This window comes from Pimephales promelas, chromosome 18, assembly GCF_988280905.1.
Source record: "Pimephales promelas chromosome 18, fPimPro1.hap1.1, whole genome shotgun sequence".
Lineage (NCBI taxonomy): Eukaryota > Metazoa > Chordata > Actinopteri > Cypriniformes > Leuciscidae > Pimephales > Pimephales promelas.
The window spans coordinates 7,884,243-7,909,238 of record NC_142786.1 but is presented as its reverse complement, the minus strand read 5'-3'; the positions used below and the strand labels follow the sequence as shown (position 1 = coordinate 7,909,238).

Sequence of the window (24,996 nt, the reverse complement as noted above, 5' to 3'; positions counted from 1 at the left end):
TGTTCTAAGAAGTCTCTTTTCTGCTCTCCGCATCTGACTAAAATTGAAAGCTTTTGTAACATTATAAATGTTCACCTTTGATCAATTTCATGCATGGCTTACTTGCTGAATAAAAGTATCAATTTCTTTAATAATAATTTAAAAAATCTTTTGAACAGTAGCCTATGTACAAAATCTTTCTAATTCAGATAAATGCTATTATTTTGAACTTTTTCATTAAGGAATCCCAAAAAATCGCACACACCTGTTTTCAACATTGCTGATACAAATAATAATAAAAATGTTTCTTGAGTAGCAAATCAGCATATTAGAACAACTTCTGAAGGATCATTTGACACTGAAATCTGGAGTAATTTCAGCTTTGCAGACAGAGTAAATTACATTTTGAAATTTCACCATAAGACATTTTTTTAACTGCAGTAAATATATTTCATATACAGTGTGTGTGTGTGTGGGGGGGGGGGGGGGGTATATTTATATAGAAGAGGTGGATTCTGGAATCCTGCTGCTTAAATATAGGCTAATGAGTGATTAAGGTATTAATATTTTTCCTTCTAAATATCACATGAGTTGAATAACTTCTCTAGGCTTATGCGATTTATACATATGAGAAATATGAGGCTTATGAGAAACATACATATGTTTTTCTGGGGTACCCTGACAGCAACAGTCACAGGGGTCATTGGAACAATATTTGAGTGACCTTTTTTTTTTTTTTTTACCAAGTCTTTACTTTACTGTGTTTGATTAAAGTGTCCTCTCACTGAGAGAAAGAACATGTTATCTGGGTGTTTTGGGAAGAGTCTCCTGTTGATAGAGCCTGACCAAATCAAACCTTGAAGAAGCTGTGTGTTTTAGTATTCTTGGTTGCAGGTTAAGGAACAAGTTGCATTATTGGAGATTGACTGACTTGTTTTCTTTGACATGTTGGCACCTTCTTGTAACTTCGGAGGACCACTCGTCCCTAACTCAGGGTCCTGGTGGCAGCCGTACAGATGGAGATGTGCTACTGCCTATCAGTGTATGTGTGGGAAACTACTATGTTTATCTATTTCTTATCTCAGAATTATTCAACCTGAAGCAAGGGCATAGACCTTGGTGAAGGGTTTAATTGCTGTAAGGTGATGATACACAGGGCAACTTTTTGAGCAATGTTGCTGGGCAATCTTGCCCAAGGATTGTTGCTTGTGCACTTTCTCATTGAAACTGGGCAATAAATTTCTATCTGGATAATTTAGATTGGCCGTGGGCCCTGTGTCTCATCTGGTTGTCCATTGATGGCAACATTGCCCAGCAACATTGCTCAAAAAGTTGCCCTTTCACCTTAAGAGGGGCGACCTACAAACTCCCTGTGAGTCTTGAAGCTGACTTCTGCCTGATGAAACTGCAAACTAACTTCTCCCTAACAACAGTAATGTATAGTTCATTGGAATAAAGTCATGTATTTGACTACACCGCTGTAGTGTCTATAAACTGTTTTGTGAAAGTTTTTTTTGACACACCAATTGAGTTAAAGGGATTGTTCACCTAAAAATTTTAATTTGTCAATAATGTTCTGTCATTAATTACTCACTCTCATGTTGTTCATCACGATCGCTTTGATGGACAGATTGAATTTAGGCTTTTATTCACTTATTGATCAGCAAACAGAAACAGTCAAACCTTCATCAAAAGCGACTGTGTCTCTTCAGAAATTTTGGACTAAACTGCTCAATTCATACACTCTAAAAATGCTGGGTTGTTTCAATCCAAATTTGGGTCCACTATGGACAAACCCAAATGATGGGTTAAACAATATGTAATTAAAAAAAAATACTGTTGAAAGTGAAAGTTGAAGTTGGGTTAAAATTTGAAATGACATTTTTTAACCCAACATTTGGGTCTGTCCATATGTGACCCATATTTGGGTTAAAAAAACCCAGCATTGTTTAGAGTACATAGTTTTACAATCTCTTTATGAACTTTTTGAAGTGTCAAAGTGGTAGTTGCATTGCTGTCAATGGAGGGAAAGCTTTCAGATTTCATCAAAAATATCCTTATTTGTGTTCTGACGATGAACGAAAGTCTTACGGTTTGGAACGACATGATGATCTCTTTAAATGCATGGGTTCTCTACAGCTTGCTGCCTGGTTCATTCACTTATTGATAGATTTTTTCAGATCATAATTTAATCCACTTGAAGTTTTTGCTCATGTGTGAACTTTATTGAAAAACTGATTCAGTAATTCGATTTTGGATTGGGACACATTGGGTTTATTGCATTTTATAGGTATGCCTGTGGGTAGCCACGCTGTGGCCCCTGTCAAAGCAACCATGCAACTCAGCATTTTGCATTGACCGCTGCACCAAAGCAATCCATTGAATATGTGCAGCTACAGAACAGTCTACTCTTCAAACAAAAGAAGGACCATTGACATCATGCATACTCACAGTGAAAAGTCAGACACACCAGGGCCCCTGCCCTAACCAGTTCAAGTGTATTTGTTTCAGAGACAGAGGAGGTAGCATTTAAAGGATTTTGCCACCATCAACAAAAAAAGGGCAACAGAGGTTGTCCATTTCTCTTTTGCCTCTTAACATCTCTCCCTCCCTCTCCACTCTCTCACTCCCTCTTTCCCCAGAGGATAAGCAAAGAGGGATTTGCCTCAGAAGCAACAAGGTAAGCGATGAAAAACTTGCATGTTTTTTTTCTGTTTATATATGTAAATATTCTTAATATTTGATTCGCTGATTGAGCCGTCAATGTAGTGTGAATGGAAGTTATTTTATGACGAGCATTACAGAAATTTCGGTCCCACTTTAGATTAGGGTTCTCTCAAGGGAAAGAGGGATTTGCTGGGAAAAGAGGGACACTTTTGTACCCTAAACTTGTGTTTCTGATTTTTTTTAATGACTATCTAATCTGGAATATCCTAAAGTTAAAATGTCTCAGTGGGACAGGTTTCTTTTTTTTTAGTATATTGAATTATAACGAAAAGGCCATATAGCATCTGTATTGAAGTTCTCTGTGCGAAGAAAATAATAAACAAATTGACATAAATATAAAGAAAATCTAGGTAACACTTTACAATAAGGTTTCATTTGTTAACATTGTAATGATTTATATATTTACAGGCCTATATATTTTTATGAGTTAACTACATTAGTTAACATTAGAAAGTTGCTGCAACATTTATTATTCTTACTAATATATTTTTACGTTCAAATGTTCTGTTCGAATTAGTTAATGTACTAACATGAACAATTTTTATTGACTGACACTAACAAAGATTTAATAATCTTTAATAATGCAGTAAAATATATTCCCCGTTTGTTCACGTTACTCAATGCATTGGCGAATGTTAATAAATTAGATCGTATTGTGAGTGATTACTGAAATCGATTATTGTGAAGCTTGAGTAATGCTAATTTGCACATTTATAAAAAATAAATAAATCAGTGTTTAAATTGAGTAACTGACACTGCACTTAAAATTTTAAAAGAGTAGTTCACTTTAAAATAAAATTGCTGATAATTTACTCACCCCCATGTCATCCAAGATATCCATGTCATTCTTTCTTCAGTCAAAAAGAAATTAAGGTTTTTGATGGAAACATTCCAGGATTTTTCTCCATATAGGCTAATTCACGTTACTGGTAACCAAACGGTTCAAAAAGACAGTTTCATTGCAAACTGCAAACTGTTCAAAGGGCTTTAAACGATTCCAGACGATGAATAAGGGTCTTATCAAGCGAAATTTAAAAAAAAAACAAAAGGCAAATTTTAAGTTTTATAAGCTCAAATGGTCACCTTGCTCTGTTCTGTGATGCGCATTTCCTGTTCGAACTCGTTCATAAAAATGAACAAATCTTTTTTCGTGTCATTTGGTTCATTCAACGAACGAAATGAACGAATTGACTCGGCAAAAGATTCGTTCATTTTGATTCATGAACGTGCAGAGTAGGCGACCATGTGACCTTATAAAACGTAAACTTTAAAAAAAAAAAAAAAAAAAAAGCGATCTTTTCTCTTGATAAGACCCTTATTTCATCGTCTGGAAACGTCTGGAAAATCCTGGAATGTTTTCATCAAAAACTTTAATTTATTTTCGACTGAAGAAAGAAAGACATGGATATCTTGGATGACAATGGGGGTGAGTAAATTATCAGCAAAAGTTTTTTTTTTTTTAAAGTGAACTACTCCTCTAAGGCAGTAACTTTGATATTTAAGTAATTTCAACTTAAATCAAAAACTAGTTGAATCTTGTATATAATTGTTTGAATTATATATTTATCACACTTTTGTGTACACATGAATTTGTGTACAGTATAAGCACCTGTATGTGAAAAATCAAAACTTTTTCATGACTCGTTTCTCATATCTCTTTAGTCTTTATCTCCTTGCATAGTCGCAGCGTGTGTCAGGATGTACAGCTTTATGGGCGGCGGCCTGTTCTGTGCCATTGTGGGGAACATCCTAATAGTGGTCTCCACGGCAACAGATTATTGGATGCAGTATCGCCTCTCGGGCAGCTATGCCCATCAGGGCCTGTGGAGGTACTGCATGGCCAACAAGTGCTACATGCAGACAGCAAGTATAGGTAAGCACATTTTACTCATGCAAAACATATGTTTACATGTCTATAATTTGCTCTATCGCTATTTTTAAAGTCCCCCATTACATTATACAAGAATTTTGGCACCTGCATTTGAGCTTTGAGACCATTTTTTGCCTGTAGATGGCAGTGGTTTCTTCTTTTTGCTATGCAGAGCTCCATACAGTGGTTTGTGTTGCACATTCATATTCTGAACAGACGCTCCAAAGTGGTCTAATAAGATGGCATCTGAGATTGCAGGAACTGCACTGTGGTTAGTTCAAGGTGATTCCGCAGGGACAGTTTTTTAAAGATCAAATGAGAAAAATAATTTCTGGGGGGATGATAATGATAATAGGAAAAAACCCATCTTTAGGCTTGCTTTGAGAACATGTCTCGTCTCTTTCCTCAGCATATTGGAATGCCACACGGGCATTCATGATCCTCTCAGGAATGGCGTGCTTTGCGGGCATCATGGCAGGCATCCTCTCGTTTGCCCATTTTTCTGCCTTTGAGAGATTCAGTCGTTCCTTTGCTGCAGGAATCATGTTTTTCATCTCCAGTAAGTCATAAACATATGCAAAACGAGCTGTGACATTTTAGCATATTTAAATGTGAATAAAAGGTCAAGGTCAAATTTTTCAATCCATTGCTTTGTTCACACCCAGCTCTGTTTGTTCTGCTGGCTATGGCGATCTACACTGGCGTAACCCTAAGCTTCCTGGGCAAGCGTTTCGGAGACTGGCGCTTCTCCTGGTCCTACATACTAGGATGGGTGGCCATGCTCATGACCTTCTTTGCAGGTGATAAAACATAGAAGCTCTTCAATCGTAGAACAGAAGGAGTGTTAAAAGTAATGAAATGTTCTAGTGGTGCAGAATGTAAAGAATCCAGGACATGTGCATGCCTCAGCATGTGGTTGAAAGACCTTATAGACCTCATGATGAAGTTCTGCTATACATGCAGACCAAACTCATGAGAAAATGGGTAACCCTTAACAAAAAGGTTCAACATTAGTTATAGTTAACATGAACTAATAATTAACTGCACTTTTACAGAATGTATTAATCTTTGTTAATGTTAATTCCAGCATTTACTAACTATTAAAATACATCAACTAATGTTAACAAATGAGACCTTATTGTAAAGTGCAAAAAAGCATACAATACTAAATAAATGAATCATCCTCATTACTTATATATATCCTATTAGTGGTTATTTTAGCCTATTCATGGTCTTGAAGAAATGCTCACACTTGTTTGCATGTTTGTGATTTGGAAATTGTCTGTTGCAGGGATATTCTACATGTGTGCTCACAGGATGTATGAATCCAGGAGAGTGGTTGGAAGTCGTTAACCTAAAGCAATTGAAAGATTTGGCCCGGAAATCATCAGATCTATGAGGATTGCTTAACATTATGCCTTAAAACACTCATCTGCAAAACTACACCATCTCAATAGCCTAAACCCCACATTAAAGGACTTTTTTTACACATGCAAATATATTTGTATAATTCTGCACAGATATACCAGTTTTCACAAATGTTTATTTCACTTTTCATAATTTTTTTTCAATAAAAATCCACATCAAATCAAATCATTTTCTGTGTTTAAGTTCCTCTCTTGATATATCGGAATATATTTATGACCTCACATTACTTGCTATTTATCGTTTTTAGAACATCTGTCCATGCAGTTAGAAGAAGTTAGAGATTGCACATGTAGTTATGTAACTACTGTTTTTGTTTTGCAACATAGTTTTACCTTAGCCTCTTTGCGTTTAAGCATTTATTTCACAATGTGGCCTTAAGTATCAGACTGACAGTTTCACACTTGCAGCTTAATTTCCTAGTCAGCAAGTGGGGAGCATCCTGTGTTAAACACTGTGTATGTGTGAAAAAAAAGAAAAAAAAATTATATAATATGTGTTTGAATGTTTTATTTTTCTCCCATGGTAATTATTCAGAGCTTTACTTTCATCATGTCAGCAGTTTTTTTAAATGCACAAAAAGTAGGCTAATATATAAACGCATTGCCTCAGAATTATCTGGATTTTTATTCATAGAAATGAGATAAGATCCTTCCTGTTCTGAATTCTTCTGAATTCTTTAAATAAAACTTTTTACCAAGTTAGTTCAAAAAAGAAACAGCTGGCTTCAAATACTTAAAAATGCAATTAATTTCCTCGTTTGGGGTTTCTTTGAAGAAGGTCACATGTTTTAAAGTAAGATAAAGTGGTTCCATATATTCTGCATCTTTACAAAACATAGTGAACAACGGACAACTTTGAAAACTCAGTTGTGCCATTAGGACTTGGAGAAATGTTTGTGTATGTAACATTTTATCACAAGAAACATGAATTGGGAAAACATTGATGACAGGTGATCAGATTTCAGCAAACATGTTAATTCAGTCCCCACAACAACAACATACGTTCTTCCTGTTTAATTCAAGGTTATGTTAAGCGATAAACAAATCTATTCACCAAGTGTTGTCCTGACTAGTCAAACACATTTGAATAAAGAATTTCAAATTGTCAAAAAAACAACAACAACAACAACAAAACATTATTTTTTACCATAAAAAGCACCCTATTTTTAACTTTTGTCAACAATTCCTTAATTGTTTACACTGTAAAAATGAATACGCTTTATCTAATCAACAAATTTGTGGCAAGAGATTACAAGCAATATTATTAATTAAATTCAACAAATTACAATTGAGTAATCAAATTATTCCTCAAAAGTTAACCATTTAAAAAGAGTAACGTTTAAACCAAAAAATAAACAAAAATATCTGAATAACAGACAGATGTCAAAGATTAATTAAGAACTCTTTATTGCCAACATTGAAGACACCTGATGTTAACAAGCAGAATCACTGAAGGATAAACCTAAAAAAAAACACTGATCACCATAATAGCGACTTAAATGTAAGTTTTTTTTTTAAGTTTTATTCATTTTAAATGGTTTACTTTTAAAGAATTAATTTGAATAATTATTACTCAATTCTAATTTGTTAAATTGAATCAATAATATTGCTTGTAATCTGTTGCCCCAATTTGCGCATTCATTTTTACAGGTTAAATGTTGCTGTATTTCAGTAGAAAAGTACAGCTCCCATTATTATGGGGAAAGGCTGATAGTTCCAATTGGACAATATAATGGTGAATTAACTTTTCTTATTTGGATCTGGGTTCATTTTTTAAATATATGTCTTTAGATTGAACCTGCAGAGCACGCAAAGCAGGCAGCATAGGATAATTTTAACGCTATAAATCTCATCTAAAAACTAAAAAAACATAAAAAGCAGGATATACATTGCAAGATATACATTTTGTTTCTATTTACAATGCCAAACTGGATAGGCTAGGGAAAAAGTTTCAAGAACAAATTTCTCTTAAACATTAGTCATATGCGCAGTGTCAGCAGTCTTTGAAAAAGAATTACAGCTTCCGTTCCTTATGCGTTCCTGAGACTGCATGAAGTGACTTTCCTCCATAAGAGCTCTATGAAAAATCCCTGACAGGTTTTGGTTACATTGCCGTCTAACATCCAGTCCCATGCAGAAGTACAGCACTGGGTTAACGCAGCTGTTGAAATAGGCTAAGTTCGAAGCCAAACTCCATCCTATTTTTACTGACGTGTTGTCTGTGTGCGCCAATTTGACCAGTCCTAGAAAGTGGTAGGGGGCCCAACATAGGAAAAAAGCACTGACCACTACAGCAAGAATCCGCAGAGGCCTCGATTTGCCAGAGAGCCGCGTCCTGCGTATCCCAACCGCAGCTAGTATGTAACTGATAAGGATGACCATGAAGGGCAACAGGAATCCACAGATGAAACGAATAAAGTAGTACGCATTCTCTGCTCTTCCTTTCTCCTGTAAATGAAATCACAAATTTATTTTCTATAGATGCAGATGTGTGAGTAAAAACTAATCACTCAGGCATTTGTGCAGCCTTTCTGACCTTCAGTGAGCACTTGGTCAAGTTGTTGTCACCAGGGTAGACCTGCCGGTACACAAAGAACGGTGAACTAAAGATCACGGCCACAATCCAAACTCCCACACTGACCACACGAGCTGCACATAACGTCCGTCGTTTCCTGGTGAACACTGGGCGGCAAATGCAAAGCGCTCGATCCACACTGATGACAGCCAGAAGGAAAACACTGCAGAACATGTTGGCGTACTTGAAGAAACCATTGAACTTGCAGAGAAAGACTCCAAAAGGCCAGTAGTCAAAGAAAAGGCTTGAGATTGATAGGACTCGTGTCAGGCAGAAGATCAGGTCAGCTACAGCGAGGTTGACCAACCACACATTAGTGACACTGGGCTTCATGCGGAAGCTGGCAACCCAGATGACCACAGAGTTCCCAGTGGAGCCGAAGAGAATGATGATGGAGTGGAAGACAATGCTGACTGCTTTTGTAATGGCTTCAGGGTCCACTGTAGTGTTCTCATGCTGGTTTGAGACCTCAGAGTGGGCATAATGGGAAAGTGTTGTATTGAAAGTCATTCTACAACCAAGACAGACAAAAACATTAATGATCCTTCAGTTCATTCATGATGTCTATTTGTAAGGCAACTAGGCAGACTAATTTTCTAAAATGTTCAAAGAGATATTCAATATCAAAAAATGGTAATGGTAAATGGACTGCATTTATATAGCGCTTTCATAGACCTAATGGCCACATTTTGCCTCACATTCACCCATTCATACACTCATTCATACACTGACGGTTTATATTCTTGTATCAATATTTTCATTTAATATCAATATAAATGTTGCACATGGAAGATGCACCATTATCTGTGTCAGACAAAAGGAAACCCTTGCGTGTTTGCTACACCACAAGTGTATTCTTGTAAACTTGTGAACGAGAAGTGTAAACTCGAAGTGTTAAAACCTGATATAATGCACAAAAGCGTACAGAATAAATCTGTAATGCATTAAACAAAGTAATTATATGTTACCAGTTATTAAAGAAATTGGAGGCAGTACTGTACATTAATTAAGAATACAATGTGACACTTTCAGAAATATATGAAGAGTTCAAATGCAAAAGCCTCTAAATGCCATTTGAAATTGTCTTCAAAAATGACCATTTTTATCAAGCTTGTATATTTAAGTTCAGTAATTTCACTTAAATGACAATTAATAGGTAATCATCATTGCCATTTAAGTGAAATTACTGAACTTTAATATACAGGCTTGATAAAAATGATCATTTTAGAAGAAAATTTCAAATGGCACTTAGAGGCTTTTGCATCTGAACTCTTCATATATATATAATTTTTCCCTGATAGTGTCAAATATTGCATGGCCTGGAAAATAAATAAATGAAAACTTAATTAATAAATGCATAAAAAAATATTAACTTTTAATAATCTGTGAACGATTAGATATGGGTGTCTTACCTTACACAGCAAGTGTTTTTACAAAACTGAAGTTATCCTTCATGAAGGAGTCAAAGGAAGCGTGACTAATAAAGTTATATTTTTCGATGCCAATTAATAAGTCAGGAAGTGGTTCGTTGACATCACACCAGGGTGTGCTCATCTGTGCTTTTCAGTAACTTTTCTAGTAATTAATATGAATATTTTCTGCAAACAAAGAGGAGACAAGCAGGAAGGGGGAGGAGACATTAACAAGTGCATCTTATCTATCTATCTATCCGTCACGACCCTATGTATGTGTTTACTTTTTTTATAATCTTGTACTGCCTGTTCAGTATCTTTGCGTTAAGTTCCACCAGAAAAATTTAGAACAAATACCGTAACAAGTATGCATTTATTAACAGCTCAGCAAGCACAATTTGGCGTAGGCCCTGTCCGTAGCTCGCATTCCCAGGGTACAGAATCTGCATTTCCTGCCTGAAGACGAAGGCAGGGACGCAATCAACCCCCTAGGAGATATACGAAGGGAACATCTTGGTGGTGGTGGGGAGGATGGAGATGAATGAAGGTGTCAGCATCTGTGAACTCAGACATGTGTAAGTTTCGATCTTTTACAAGTATTAGTAAACGTTGAAATTAACTAATAAATGCTTTATAAGTATTGTTCATTCTTTGTTCATGTTAGTTGACTAATGTAAACTAATGATCCATATTGTAAAGTGTTACAGATTATTTTAATTACTTTGCAATGTATCAATAAATACGGTATAGACTTGCAATGATATAGGGCAACATTAGTTGATTTATTTCAGTGTGCTCAGCTTAGCAATGCCATGAGGACCCAAATGTTTTGGTTTTTCAATTATCACAGAAGACATTTGAACTGGGAAAACGTGTTGTGGCCTTTTTGTTAACTGCAGATAAACTGAAGCCTTTTTTTTCGTAGGCATGTATTTATTTCACAGGTAAATATTACAGAAATAATAGAAACAGAGTGATAAGTAAACACAGATGGACCCCGATCATCATGCAGACATGGTCTAAAATTGTGTCCCTTTCCATATGTTAGGTCAATAACAATTTCCTCTTTTCGCCTCAGATAGTCTTATCTACATCATCCTAATAATTAACAAACCTAGACATAGGCTGACATAAGCAATCTTTAAAATGAACTGTTGCATAAACACACATAAATTATAAGCAGTCTTTAAAATCCACTGTTGCATAAACATACATAAATTATATTACATATAATACATTACATACATGTTATTACATGTAATACATTACAAATTATTTTCATTTTAATTGTAAAATATTTCATATAGGCTCAACTTCTTATTAAAGAAGAGCACGCTCTGAGGTACAATCATTTTTTCATTCTGTAAGATATGATATATATACATATATATACATATATATATATATATATATATATATCGGGTTTCGGTACCCATCCCTATATATATATATTAAAAATACGTTTAAATTGTTAATTGATGGACTGGTTAATGAGTATGCTCCCAATTATTGTGGATTCCTCTCAGGTGTGTATGCCATGTGATGTTCTGTACCAATAAATGATTTGATCGTGTTCTTTCACTGCAACCTATGTGAAGTATAATTCTCTGTCTTTAGTCTGTATCCAGTCAAGCTTTGTTTAACAAATGTTATGCTATTTGACAGACATGATAAACGAACTATAATAATAATAATAATAAACTTTATTTTATATTGCACCTTTAAAAAGTATCTCAAAGTGCTTCACAAAAATAGAAACATAATAAAACATAAACAATGCATTTCTGACAGAAAAATGCAATAACATACAAACTAAACAATGCTACCCCAAACAAATGCCTAATCTCAATAGGCAAGGAATACCAAAGTTTTGGAGCATTCGACGAAAAGGCCCTATCGATCATGGATTTTAGTCGGGCGTCATATAACTGACGTCTTGGGATGTCTTTTGACCATAAGTCAACATCCGCCTTTTTAGGATACCCTTAAACATCGGTTAGATGACGATCCCGGGCCGTCATACAACTGACGCTTTACCTTTAACGTCGGTTAGGTGACCGGGTAGGTTTAGGTCTGGGGTAGGGTTAGGATCCGATAACGTCATCTAACCGACGTTTAAGGGTACCCTAAAAAGGCGGATGTCGACGTAAAGACGTCCCAAGACGTCAGTTATATGATGTCTTGGGATGAGACTGCGAGTTAACATGCTGGTGTGTAGGTTAAAAGTTCAGTTAGATAATGAGATGTCAGTCCATGCAAGGCCTTATAAGTAAGCATTAAGATTTTAAAATCAATCCCTTGTCCTGTTTCCAGACAGAATTCAAGTGGCAGAATTTTGTACTAACTTGTTAAGGGTAGTTTGTTAAGGGTAGCTTTTGAAACCCCAGACAACAAAGCATTACAGTAATCTATACGTGAAAAAACAAAAATGCTAATTAGCTTCTCAGCCACTGGGAGTGACAACATGGGACGCAATCTGGCTATATTTTTGAGATGAAAAAAAGATGTCCTGACAGTGCTCTGAACATGAGGAACACATGTCAAATTATTATCAAATATCACCCCCAGATTTTTTTTTAATTTAGTCTGAAATTGAAGTATAAAACCTTCTACACTAAAAGTGGGTGAACCAGCCTTCCGTAGCTGGTGAGGTAAACCAATGAGCATTACTTCCGTCTTGTCACTGTTTAGACATAAAAGTGAAAACTGAGTCCAAGTGATCTTAAAAGTTGACCAAGAGGATACATGTATAGGTTAAAAAGTATAGGGCCCAGGATAGAACCTTGAGGGACACCAGAATGCACGACTACACCAATAGCAGACCTGAAACCACCCATAGCAACAAATTGCTTTCTATCAGAAATATAGGACCTACACCAGCTTAGTGCAGTATCCAAAACACCAAAAACAGATTCTAACTGAGCAAGTAAAATATTATGATCAACTGTGTCGAAAGCGGCACTAAGATCAAGAAGAACAAAAATAGAGAGACTGCCAGAATCAGAAGCGATTAAATCATTAGTACCCTTAACTAATACAGTCTCAAAGCTGTGTAGTTTATGGAATCCTGATTGAAGGGGCTCATAAGAAAGGGAAGATTGGAAATGGAACGGAAATTATTTAGATTGTCAACGTTTGTGTCTTTTTTTTTTTTGGTACAGGAGTCAAAGCAGCAGTTTTAAATGTTGCTTTGACCACACCAGTGCATAGAGAATCATTTATAATAAAATTGCAATACATGATTGGAACAGAATAGTTGGTACAGGATCAACTATGGAAGTGGCAGCTTTCATTTTTGAAACCTCGTCACCAGTGTTGTGCAAGTTACTTCCAAACTGTAATACATTAGGTATTACTTGTTACTGTTATTTAAAAGTAATTCATTACCTTACAATATTACTGTCTCAGAATTGTAATGCGTTACATTACTCATGTATTACTTTTGAGTTACTTTGGCCAAAATAACTAAGTAGAACTTAACTTTTGGGCTGTAACGATATGCAATATGAAACCGAAATCGCGATTCGCCACACGACTCAGATCCACGAACCTACAGAATCGCGACACACCTCTTCCAACTCCAGCGTTATTCTCCTTACGTCCATATCCAATGCTGCCTTATCTTTAAATTAGGCTATTAGTATTATTTGAAGTTAACATTATAAAATACGTAGACCTACACCACAAAACTAGTTGAGGATAAATTATTTAAAATTGGGGAAGTCCAGCATTATGGACATGACATTTGCAGTCAACGTGAAATAAAAATTCTCAGAAAATACATGTATTGAAACGTATATAGGCTACTTCCTTAAAGGACTCAAGACATTAGACAAATATCAGTCTATGTTTTATTTTTAATATTAGGGAAAAGACACACATTCATGTGTGACAAAAAATAGGAGGCAAAATACATTTTTTGTAATTATGTGAATTACACTGCGCAAATCGAATTAGGAAGGGTTGGCTCTCCAGTCTCCATAGAACTTAAAATATTCATTTTATTTTAGTTTTCGTGTTCGCATTTATGAGGAAAAAACAATGTTACAGACGCGACCGCTCTGAACTGGCACTAAAAGACTGCTTTAAAACTTTCACATAGTCTGTTGCCTTTAAGAAGTAAAAGCAGACAATACACTGTAATACAAGCCTCACTGAACATGTAACGAGTAAAATATTACTGAAAATTGATTAGTAATGCCTTACACTACTGCGTTACAGCAAAAAGAAATATGTTACTGTAATGTATTACTTTTGTAATGCGTTACTCCCAACACTGCTCGTCACAAAGAGAATGAAGGTCCAATATGGAATAATTGGACCTTTCTTGGAATATAAACTCTTAAAAAAAGTTTTTAGATACACTTGCGCTTGCAGTGTTTGGAATGGAATTATATTTTTCGTCCCAAGTGTCCCGCTGGGTTTGACCTTCCTCCATAAAAGCTCTGTGACAAATCCCAGACAAACTTTGGTTGCATCTTTGACTATACTTCAGCCCCATGCAGAAGTACAGCACTGGGTTAATGCAGCTGTTGAAATAGGCTAAGTTTGAAGCCATTTTCCATCCTACTTTTACCAGCTTGTTGTTTTTATCCACCAATTTGACCAGTCCTAGAAAGTGGTAGGGGGCCCAACATAGGAAAAAAGCACTGACCACTACAGCAAGAATCCGCAGAGGCCTCGATTTGCCAGAGAGCCGCGTCCTGCGTATCCCAACCGCAGCTAGTATGTAACTGATAAGGATGACCATGAAGGGCAACAGGAATCCACAGATGAAACGAATGAAGTAGTAGGCATACTCTGCTCTTCCTTTCTCCTGTGAATGAAATCACAAATTCATATTCACATATTTTCTATACCACATGCAACTATAGTATTCTACTTGCTTCCCCTGCAAATTAATTTATAATTATATATTCATAATAACAAAATCAGATTTGTTTTATGCTGTAATTTTTTAAAGCCTTTCTGACCTTCAGTGAGCACTTGGTCAAGTTGTTGTCACCAGGGTAGACCTGCCGGTACACAAAGAACGGTGAACTAAAGATCACGGCCACAATCCAAACTCCCACACTGACCACACGAGCTGCACATATCGTCCGTCGTTTCCTGGTGAACACTGGGCGGCAAATGCAAAGTGCTCGATCCACACTGATGACAGCCAGAAGGAAAACACTGCAGAACATGTTGGCGTACTTGAAGAAACCATTGAACTTGCAGAGAAAGACCCCAAAAGGCCAGTAGTCAAAGAAAAGGCTTGAGATTGATAGGACTCGTGTCAGGCAGAAGATCAGGTCAGCTACAGCGAGGTTGACCAACCACACATTAGTGACACTGGGCTTCATGCGGAAGCTGGCAACCCAGATGACCACAGAGTTCCCAGTGGTGCCAAAGAGAATGATGATGGAGAGGAAGACAATGCTGACCTCATTCATGATGACTTCGATGTCCACTGTAGTGTTCTCATGGTGGTTTGAGACCTCAGAGTGGGCATAATGGAGAAGTGTTGTGTTGGAAGTCATTCTACAACCAAGACAGACAAATCAGTAAATGTTCCTTTAGTTTAAACATCTGTCTTGACGTTCATTTTTAAGACAACTTGGAAGACTTATTCGGCATAGGTTTGCTCAGAAAATTCTAAAATGCTCAAATGTATAATATTTTGGAGTTGTAACCCTGATATGTATCATGCAGTAGAAACTTTTCACTTTTCACAGAAACAGTAGATCACTTCTGGTATTGTGAGTGTTGATGAAAGCACATTCGATCACAAAGTACAAGGGATAGCAATAACAAGGGATGCATCGATGTATCAGCCACTTGTACCGTCCGTTTGTTTAAAACTGCTGATGATCAGGGACGATTCACACAAAACTATCTGAACTATCGTTAGGCTATCGTTATCAGTATTGGCAGATTGTCATTCTAAATAATCGGATATCAGTATCCTGCCGCATACATTTTATATTGGTGCACCAAAAATAACAAGGTCAGTTATAGATTTCAAATTACTCTGAAATCACGATACAAACATTTAGGATTTCATAAATCATAGTTACTTAGTCCCATTGTTGTAGTTGTTGTTTGTTGCCCTGCTTCAGATATGTTAGCTGTATGAAAAACTGAAGCTTGCATAAGAAAAATGTTGAAATTAACATTAACAAGGATTAACAAATGCTGAACATAATAAGTTCTTGTTAAAGGGATACTCCACTTTTTTTTGGAAATATGCTCATTTTACCACTCCCCCAGAGTTAAACATTTGAGTTTTACCGTTTTCGAATGTATTCAGCCGATTTTCTAATATTTAGAAGAATATCAGTAACCAGACGGTTTCTGGTCTCATTGACTTCCATAGTAGGAAAAAAATATACTATGGAAGTCAATGAGACCAGAAACTGGCTGGTTACTGATATTCTTCTAAATATCAGAAAATCGGCTGAATGCATTTGAAAGTGGTAAAACCGAACTGTTTAACTCTGGGGGAGTGGTAAAATGAGCCTATTTCCAAAAAAAAGTGGAGTATACCTTTAACTAATGTAGTAAACTAATATTAACTAATGAAACCTTATTGCAAAGTGTCATTGTAATAATAATAATATTAATTTTACAAATTTGGTACAAAATGAGGACAGAAATAGAGATAATCTTGTGATGAATTGATGTAGATGTTCTTACCTGTACACATCAGTGTTTTCACAAATCAAACCAATCCATCAATCTTGAGGGGGAAAAACAGCGAAATCCTTGGTAAATGATTCAATAGGAGCTGTGTATAACTATTAAAATATCATTTTGCTATGCTTAAACAATGAATCTGTGGCTAGTTCATTGATATTGCAGTTGCTCTCTTCCTTTTGCTCCTTAGCCTAAAAGAAGACAGATCCCTGAAGACAGATAAGAGAAATAGGAAGGGGGAGGAGACTTACACGAACATAAATATATAATTTTATTTTTACATTAACAGAATTGTTGTAAGTGAAGTGTGGTTTTGGCACAATCATATATTATTTATATAAACAACCTGACTGTACTTTGTTGAATGAGAACTGAACTGAATGATGACATCATTTTTTGTAGAACTGCTTAGAGATGAAATGAACTAATTTAATAATTGAAGAGCTTTACAACAGAACTGATTCAACACTGAACTGACTTCAGCTGAACAACAGCCGTAATGCATAATTTTCCTGTTTTCAAATTATAACTTTGAAACATTTTAGGCATTGAAATATTGTGTAAAGCGCTACATAAATAAAGGTGACTGTACTTGACATGGCATATTTAAAATACAAAGAAACAAGTCTGAAGTCTGTACTTTTGACAACATTACACAGGATATAGCCTCAAATCCAGGGTCAGGGGATTATGCTGTCGACTACAACTAAGGGGCAAAAATATACAACACAGTTTTCGTTGTTTTCAACAATGATATTTTTGGTTCCCAAAAACACAAACCTTTGACAATAGGATTCAAATGGCAAGTTTTAGGAAACACTACCCAGACAGCAAACTGACATTGAATCAACGTGGAAACGACGTCTCTCATGACATTGAAACAACGTTGATTTGCTCATCGAATTAACGTTGAACCAACGTCAGACCCGGCATTCTTCAAAGCTAAATGAAATCGAAAATTGGTTTGCTTTCATAACGTTGAAACAACGCGTTGATTTCAAGTTGATTTTCCGTTAGTTTTGAAAGAATGACGCATCTGACGTTGGTTCAACGTTAATTCGATGAGCAAAACAATGTCAGATCAACGTTGTTTCGATGTCATATTTCCATGTTGATTCAATGTCAGTTTGCTATCTGGGTACCTTTATCATCTCTGTGTAAACTACAAAATGCAAATTTGTGACAATGTTAACATCACGCACATGCATATTACGTGTTCAATATAGGCACATTGTTTTTTCTTTACAAAGTAACATCGCCAACTACTGGCCTGGCAGTAAGGTTTGTGAACCAAGGGGGTAATCCATCAACCAGAAGTTGAAGTCTTGTGGAAGCCGCCATTTTAGCAGAACTTTACCTGCTGTTAGCATTCCACTGACTCCCATTCATTTTGGTGTCACTTTGACAGCGAATACTGTCTATGAGGCAATCGGGGGGACATGGAGACACTAAGTAAAGAGAAGCCCAGAGAGTCCATAAAAGCAACGGAACAAAATATTTCAACAACGTTTTTGAGGAATTGGGAATTGGGCTCGAAGATTTACAACTGTCACACTGTCATCACACTCAGTTTGAGCCTTCACAAACTGGAAGTGCAATAATCTGGCTTCAGTCTTCTCTGTTGAAATCAATGGGGTCACTGTGTCCTTTTCTTTTACTGTCTATGGTGTGAACGGGAATAGTTTTGACAACAGAGAAAAACGTTTCCCATTTTAGTAGGCTACATCATTATAGCGTATAGATTACCTTAATCAGATGGGTATACATGGAAATGTATTTAAAATAAAACATACAAAATACTGTGTGGGAAAAAAATAAATAAATACAAATGCAGTATTGTAAAAATAATATACAAAATACATATGAAATTGGCCATCCAGCAGGTGAATGAAGAAACTACAAAGGCCTACTGACTTTTAATTCCTAACCTTATCTCTGCCCTCTCTTTTTTTTTTTTCTTTCCTGCTGGCAATTACAAACAAACTTATGCAAAATAGTAGCCTGGTCTCTAACCAGGTTACAATGTAGTCTATTATTTGTAGAGAACACTATTAAATTTGTCATACTGTACTAGTCTATGTAAAACTGTGGGAACCTTTTCTGCTATACAAAGAATAGGCCTATTATACCTATGGCCTATACATTTGCTTACCCCACAAATAGGCCTATGCATGTAAGTTACGATTTAGAAAAAGTTCCATATCATCGCTATGATAGTGTCATATCACCCAGTTACAACATGCATGTTGTAATTCATACTTTGCAGTCACGTGACTACCATGGAAGCCTCATGCCTGGCGGGCGACAAACGGGTATTTTCAACGTAGAGTCTTAGACCCCGTTTACACCTGGTATTAAAATGCGATCTGTATCCAGATTAGTTATCCGGATAATAAAAAACGCATGTTAATGCAAGGTGTAAACGCGTTGTGATCGGATCGTGATCGGATCTGCCTGACCACATCTGGAGGTAGTCTGGCTCGCATTGTGTCCGGATCTTTACTAGGTGTAAACGCAATCTGGTTGTTGAAACCACATATGTATATTTTACTCCTCCCAAAAATGTTAAAAAATAAACGAGTGAGAGCGTGTTATATAGGCTATATGTCATGTTATAGCCTAGTCAGATGCGACACGCGACACGCATCACCGCAGATGAGCAGCTGAGCATCTATTCAACGTGCAAACATCGCAAATAAAAGTGAAAGTAAGTCACAGACGCAGTTAACACATCTTCAAGTAAAGAAACGAAATTATCTTACCAGGCCTGTTGCCACTCTCTCTTATTGATGTCTCGGATTTGGAAATTAGCTGATGATCAATAAAATGCCGCTCAGATCTGTTGCTTTTGGTGGCGTGCAATCCAATAAATCTGCATAACGCAGGAGGTGAAGATCGGATTTATATCCGTTTTGCAAAAACACATTTATGAGGCCAGGTGTAAATGGAATCAGTACTTATTATCCGGATAACTTATCTGGATACAGATCGCATTTTAATACCAGGAACCAGGTGTAAACGGGGTCTTAGTTCCAGGTCTTTAGTTGCTATTAAGTCTGTTAGCGAGCTGTGTAAAGCAGACAAGGTTTATATATATATATATATATATATATATATATATATATATATATATATAATCGAGCAGTAATAATTCTAGCTCTACTGTGCTCATAGAAAACCATAGATAACACAAACCTAAAAACAACCTATCATCATCACACACTTTTATCACAACGTACAACATCATAACACAAACAGCTGACTCGCTGAACCAGCTGGTGGCGTTGATTGACAGAAAGTACAGGTTAACTTAAAGACAGTAACGATTAATTACATGATCATTCACCCATTCATTGTATAAAAAAAAGAAATTACCTTGAGTGATGATCACAGACGTGTAACGTTATAACGTTACTGTGAAGGTTGATAATCTCATCTGGTTAGTGCAACCAATCGCACAACAACTATTTGGCGTGTCATTTATGCCTCGAAACACCAACTTTTGTATAAAAACTGGCGACGTCCTGGCAAGATCCTTTACTAATACTGGGTTTCGTTGCTGGAGAACGGCATTCTTGCCCGCCAGCCAAGGTAGCCTACTTGTGACGTCAGGTGGAAAGTATGAATTGCCGTTTAAAAATCAACACCAACAAAACTAAATAAATAAAATAAAAATAAAAATCAACAACCGGGCAAGACTAATTGACGCTATTTTCCCACTTGTCTGTCCTCTTTTATTCTTTCATAAATGAAGGCAAATCTGAATAATACACAATTTGAACTTTCAAATAGCAATAAAATAGCAAAAACAAGTAGAAGTGATCGTGACATCCTCACCTTATTCCTGAAAAGTTGCGGATCCAATGCTGAGTAACGTTAGTAGCCGACTGCAGTCACATGAATGAATGTCAGGGTTGGGAAGAGGAGGATCTGAACTAGTTGATTCATGAAACCCGATTAACAGAATGACTGGCTTGACAGAATGATTCACAATAAAATGGTATTTTGTATTTCATATGTCTGAAATACTGCCCATCCCTGCAGTTAATGTATAGCCTAATCAATGGCTATGTATAAATTCATTCTTGCTCATGTTCATGTCTCTTGCACTTCAAGAAATCTTTTGAATGTTGTTTGAGCTTTAATCAGGAAATTCCCAATAGACATCACCAAGAGACACTTTGTACATAAATCTATGTTTTATTCAAACACTTTACCTGTTTTGTTTTTAAATTAATGACATGTAGGCTTTCTAATGTATGGCATAGGCCCTAATTTCAGTCAGTCACAATAAGCCATGTGTTCTCTAATTCTCTAAAAGCCTATTACGAAGTGCACATGCAAAACAAAAATGCGTGTCATCATTTTGCAATATTGCACAACCTTTAATGTTTCACTGTCACTGCAGATGATAGATTACAGACCGGAAAGTACTGCGTAATTAAAGCGATTTTACAGCGTAACCTTCGGTAAATATAGTGTAGGCTACATAACATATACTTACAATATTTAAGGGAACAATATTTTAAGTTTGGGGAATAGAATAAAGGGGTAACAACCAGGAGAAATTTAAAAAAAATGATTTATACTGTAAGTATTATAGAACTAAGGGGTACTTATGATACAACAATCTCACATTTGGGAGCAGCAAGAACATAGGCCTACCATTTTGAAATAATGGTGAACCAGCCTACGCACTTTAGGCTATAGGCTTTATAAAAATTACAGGGTATATATATCGATGCATTTACAAAGTAATCTTTTTAACAAAAGTGCACTGAAAACGAAAATTATTGTAACTTTTGCTTAAATATTGGGGAAAGATTTGTTTCATGTAGGTGCTAGTTGTTACCGTATATATCTATATAAAAGCTATGTCTCAAGGCGGAGTATTTATCGTCATCACCGGCAGCCATCTTGTCACAGACAGGCTTTCTGGCGGGCTCTGATGTAAGAAATACTCTTATCTCGTTGAAATCTTGACGGATTTACAAACGGTTTGGTTTCTTACAAACGTTATTAACGTGGCTATAATTCTGGATGATTATTTATTTATACACTAATAAGTATGCAGTATCATAACTACATCTCTGCCGTTTATAACAAACCAGACCGTTTGAAAATTGGTAGAAAGTTGAGCAAGTTACGGTGATTTAAAAAGTACATGCATGCACCATTAAAACCAGTGAGCGAGCTGCCTGTGACAAGATGGCCGCCAGGTGCTGACCTCCATTGGCCAGCAGCACGGACGAGATATCTAGCCTTTATATAGATATCTATGGTTGTTACCCTCTTGTTCCAGGGTAAGTGTGACATTGTGGGCTGGTGTTTGTTTGTTACCCTCTTGTATGTAGTTACTGGGTAATAAAAATGCATACACACAATCTTATGTCACTGACTCAGAAACCTTTATTTATTATAGGCTACAAGCTCCCTGTAACCACATGAAACCATATTTGCCAGTACATTTAAAAAAATTGCAATAGTCTTCACTCTTCAATAGCTTTTCTTCCCTTGAAACATGTTAGCCCAAACTTAAATATCTGCACTTTTGCTATCAATTTTTTTTATTTTATATTTATTTTTTTATAAATGCATAGATGTACCCTGTCATTTTTAAAAAGCCTACAGTATTTATTGGAATATTTTCTATACAGAGATATCAACATTGGTATATATCGGTATCGGCCATAACAGCAATAGTAATATTGGTTATCGGCCACAATTTTCAAATCGGTGCATCACTAAATTTCCGATTCCGGCTTATCAATCCTGTTAAATAACAATCATACATGTAGACAAACATAGCTGATCATAAAAATGCTGAATTATTTCATAAACATTTGTATAAATATCATTACCCTTATTGTGAATTATTTTAGTTTAAATATTTATATTTTATAGATTAATTTGTTATATACTAATAAAAAAAATGCATTAAAAAAGTTAGCTGCTAGACCTGACAAATGAACAAGAAATAGAGTAAAAACTCTTAAAGATTAGTGACACTCTCAGTCTTTGGAATGGAATCACAGCTTTCTTTACCAGTGCCTTGCTGTGACAGAATTTGGCCTTCTTCCATAAAAGCTCTGTGACAAATCCCAGACAAACTTTGGTTGCATCGTTGACTAAACTTCAGTCCCATGCAGAAGTACAGCACTGGGTTAACGCAGCTGTTGAAATAGGCTAAGTTTGAAGCCATTTTCCATCCTACTTTTACCAGCTTGTTGTTTTTATCCACCAATTTGACCAGTCCTAGAAAGTGGTAGGGGGCCCAACATAGGAAAAAAGCACTGACCACTACAGCAAGAATCCGCAGAGGCCTCGATTTGCCAGAGAGCCGCGTCCTGCGTATCCCAACCGCAGCTAGTATGTAACTGATAAGGATGACCATGAAGGGCAACAGGAATCCACAGATGAAACGAATGAAGTAGTAGGCATACTCTGCTCTTCCTTTTTTCTGTAAATGAAATTACAAATTCATATTCACATATTTTCTATAGCACATGCAACTAGTATTCTACTTGCTTCTCCTGCAAATTAACTTATAATTATATATTCATAATAACAAAATCAGATTTTTTTTATGCAGTCATTTTTTAAAGCTATTCTGACCTTCAGTGAGCATACGCTCAGGTTGTTGTCATCAGGGTAGACCTGCCGGTACACAAAATACGGTGAACTCAAGATCACGGCCACAATCCAAACTCCCACACTGACCACACGAGCTGCACATAACGTCCGTCGTTTTCTAGTAACAACTGGGCACCAGATGCAGAGCGCTCGATCCACACTGATGACAGCCAGAAGGAAAACACTGCAGAACATGTTGGCGTACTTGAAGAAACCATTGAACTTGCAGAGGAAGACCCCAAAAACCCATTGCTTAAAGACAATTTTTCTGAGGAGCGGAGTGACTCGTGTCAGGCAGAAGATCAGGTCAGCTACTGCCAGATTGACCAACCAAACGTTAGTGACGTTGGGCTTCATGCGAAAGCCGGCCACCCAGATCACCACAGAGTTCCCGGTGGTGCCGAGAAGAAAGATGATGGAGAGGAAGACAATGTCCACTGTTGTTTTCTCATAGTGGGTTGAAATTTTAGAGTTGAGGTGTAAGGACAGAGTTGTATTCGAGGTCATTCTACAAGCAAGACAGATTAAAAAAAAAAGCTTTTCAGTTTTTCTTCTGAAGGCTTAAGGTGAGCCTACGTTCGCATATGCACTCAACTTTATCTGTCTTCGCATTCTGCTCGACCTAAGTGTGTGGTTACCATGCTAGTTTCACGAACGTCAGCACACAGTTAAATAAACACGATGAGAGTTGTCTGGCAACCAAGAGGGTCTAGGTTATTAAACTGATATGAGTTTACTTAGAAGTCATAATAGGAACATTGATCGGCTAAAGATTTTGAATTACCCTGTTAAATAATTACCAGTAGAACTTTTTTGACTGCTCTCCTCCTATTTCATTTAGGATTTGATTTACACCATATCCACACTTATTAAAAAATTATTTTATAAATTATAAATGTGATAAATTTGTATTTTATTTATATTATTAATTTTAAAAATTTTTTGAAGCTTTTTAATATATATATATATATATATATATATATATATATATATCAGATTATTGCAATAAATTAGATTTAAGCTCATTATTTATCCTATATTGTTTCAAAAAGGTGAACTAAATCTGGTGATGAATTTTAATGTTCTTACCTGTTTTTTGGTTGTTATTTATTTTTTTATTTTTTTGCACTAACCAGCCCAGTCTTGGGATAAACAGCTTTCCATAATCTTTTGTGAATATGTTCAGCATGGACTATGTTTGAGAATTAAATAGTCATTGTTCCACCAGTGTGCAGATAAATATACAAGCAACTTCATTGACATCTCTTGCAGTTGCTTTCATTTAATTCTGAACAGGCTTTTTTTACTGCATCTTTTGCACAGTCATTCTAAGGCATGCTATTTGGCAATAAAGGACAGACAGGCAGGAAAAGGGAGGAGATGCGCAATTTTTATCTGCAAACAGATCAAATTCTTTTCTGCACTGGATATCAGTACTCCAAAAAAGCCATTTAAAGGGATAGATCACTTTGAAATTAATTTTTTATATGTTTTAGCTTACCTCAAGGGCATCCAAGACGTAGGTGTCTTTGTCTCCACAGTATTTTCAATTTTGACATTTTTCCGTTAAACCTGTGTCGTCTATCAGTCATATAATGCAGGTTTAGGGGGTCCACCTCAAAGAGCATGCACAGAGAAGTCAAAATTATATGATTTAATGACTGTAAGTACACACTGATGGCCTAAGACACGAAA

General features: G+C 36.2%; 4 protein-coding genes across 6 annotated transcripts; 1 reads left to right on the top strand and 3 right to left on the bottom strand.

The window, feature by feature from the left end:
* The first annotated feature begins 4,172 nt into the window (after positions 1-4,172).
* On the top strand, positions 4,173-6,163 carry lim2.4 (lens intrinsic membrane protein 2.4). 2 transcript variants are annotated; one of them, XM_039678519.2, is made up of 5 exons: positions 4,173-4,579; positions 4,793-4,858; positions 4,986-5,135; positions 5,242-5,376; positions 5,868-6,163. In XM_039678519.2, the coding sequence occupies exons 1-5, from the start codon at positions 4,405-4,407 to the stop codon at positions 5,927-5,929; spliced, it is 588 nt and encodes a 195-aa protein (XP_039534453.2). In that variant the 5' UTR covers positions 4,173-4,404; the 3' UTR covers positions 5,930-6,163. The 2 variants fall into 2 exon arrangements, with proteins under 2 accessions (XP_039534453.2, XP_039534454.1); XM_039678520.2 differs by lacking the exon at positions 4,793-4,858 and having other exon boundaries at positions 4,177-4,579.
* Positions 6,164-7,857: 1,694 nt separating this feature from the next.
* On the bottom strand, positions 7,858-9,338 carry LOC120483737 (formyl peptide receptor 2-like). The gene is made up of 2 exons (XM_039678933.2): positions 8,540-9,338; positions 7,858-8,451 (listed from the first exon to the last, which is right to left on the bottom strand). The coding sequence occupies exons 1-2, from the start codon at positions 9,086-9,088 to the stop codon at positions 7,972-7,974; spliced, it is 1,029 nt and encodes a 342-aa protein (XP_039534867.2). The 5' UTR covers positions 9,089-9,338; the 3' UTR covers positions 7,858-7,971.
* A 5,583-nt stretch (positions 9,339-14,921) lies between these two features.
* LOC120483379 (formyl peptide receptor 2-like) lies at positions 14,922-17,753 on the bottom strand. The gene is made up of 2 exons (XM_089123022.1): positions 16,669-17,753; positions 14,922-15,513 (listed from the first exon to the last, which is right to left on the bottom strand). The coding sequence occupies exon 2, from the start codon at positions 15,510-15,512 to the stop codon at positions 14,922-14,924; it is 591 nt and encodes a 196-aa protein (XP_088979148.1). The 5' UTR covers position 15,513; positions 16,669-17,753.
* A 3,199-nt stretch (positions 17,754-20,952) lies between these two features.
* On the bottom strand, positions 20,953-24,782 carry LOC148970894 (formyl peptide receptor 2-like). 2 transcript variants are annotated; one of them, XM_089122974.1, is made up of 3 exons: positions 24,391-24,782; positions 23,284-23,809; positions 20,953-23,128 (listed from the first exon to the last, which is right to left on the bottom strand). In XM_089122974.1, the coding sequence occupies exons 2-3, from the start codon at positions 23,806-23,808 to the stop codon at positions 22,661-22,663; spliced, it is 993 nt and encodes a 330-aa protein (XP_088979100.1). In that variant the 5' UTR covers position 23,809; positions 24,391-24,782; the 3' UTR covers positions 20,953-22,660. The 2 variants fall into 2 exon arrangements, with proteins under 2 accessions (XP_088979100.1, XP_088979099.1); XM_089122973.1 differs by lacking the exon at positions 24,391-24,782 and having other exon boundaries at positions 23,284-24,142.
* Between the last annotated feature and the right edge of the window lie 214 nt (positions 24,783-24,996).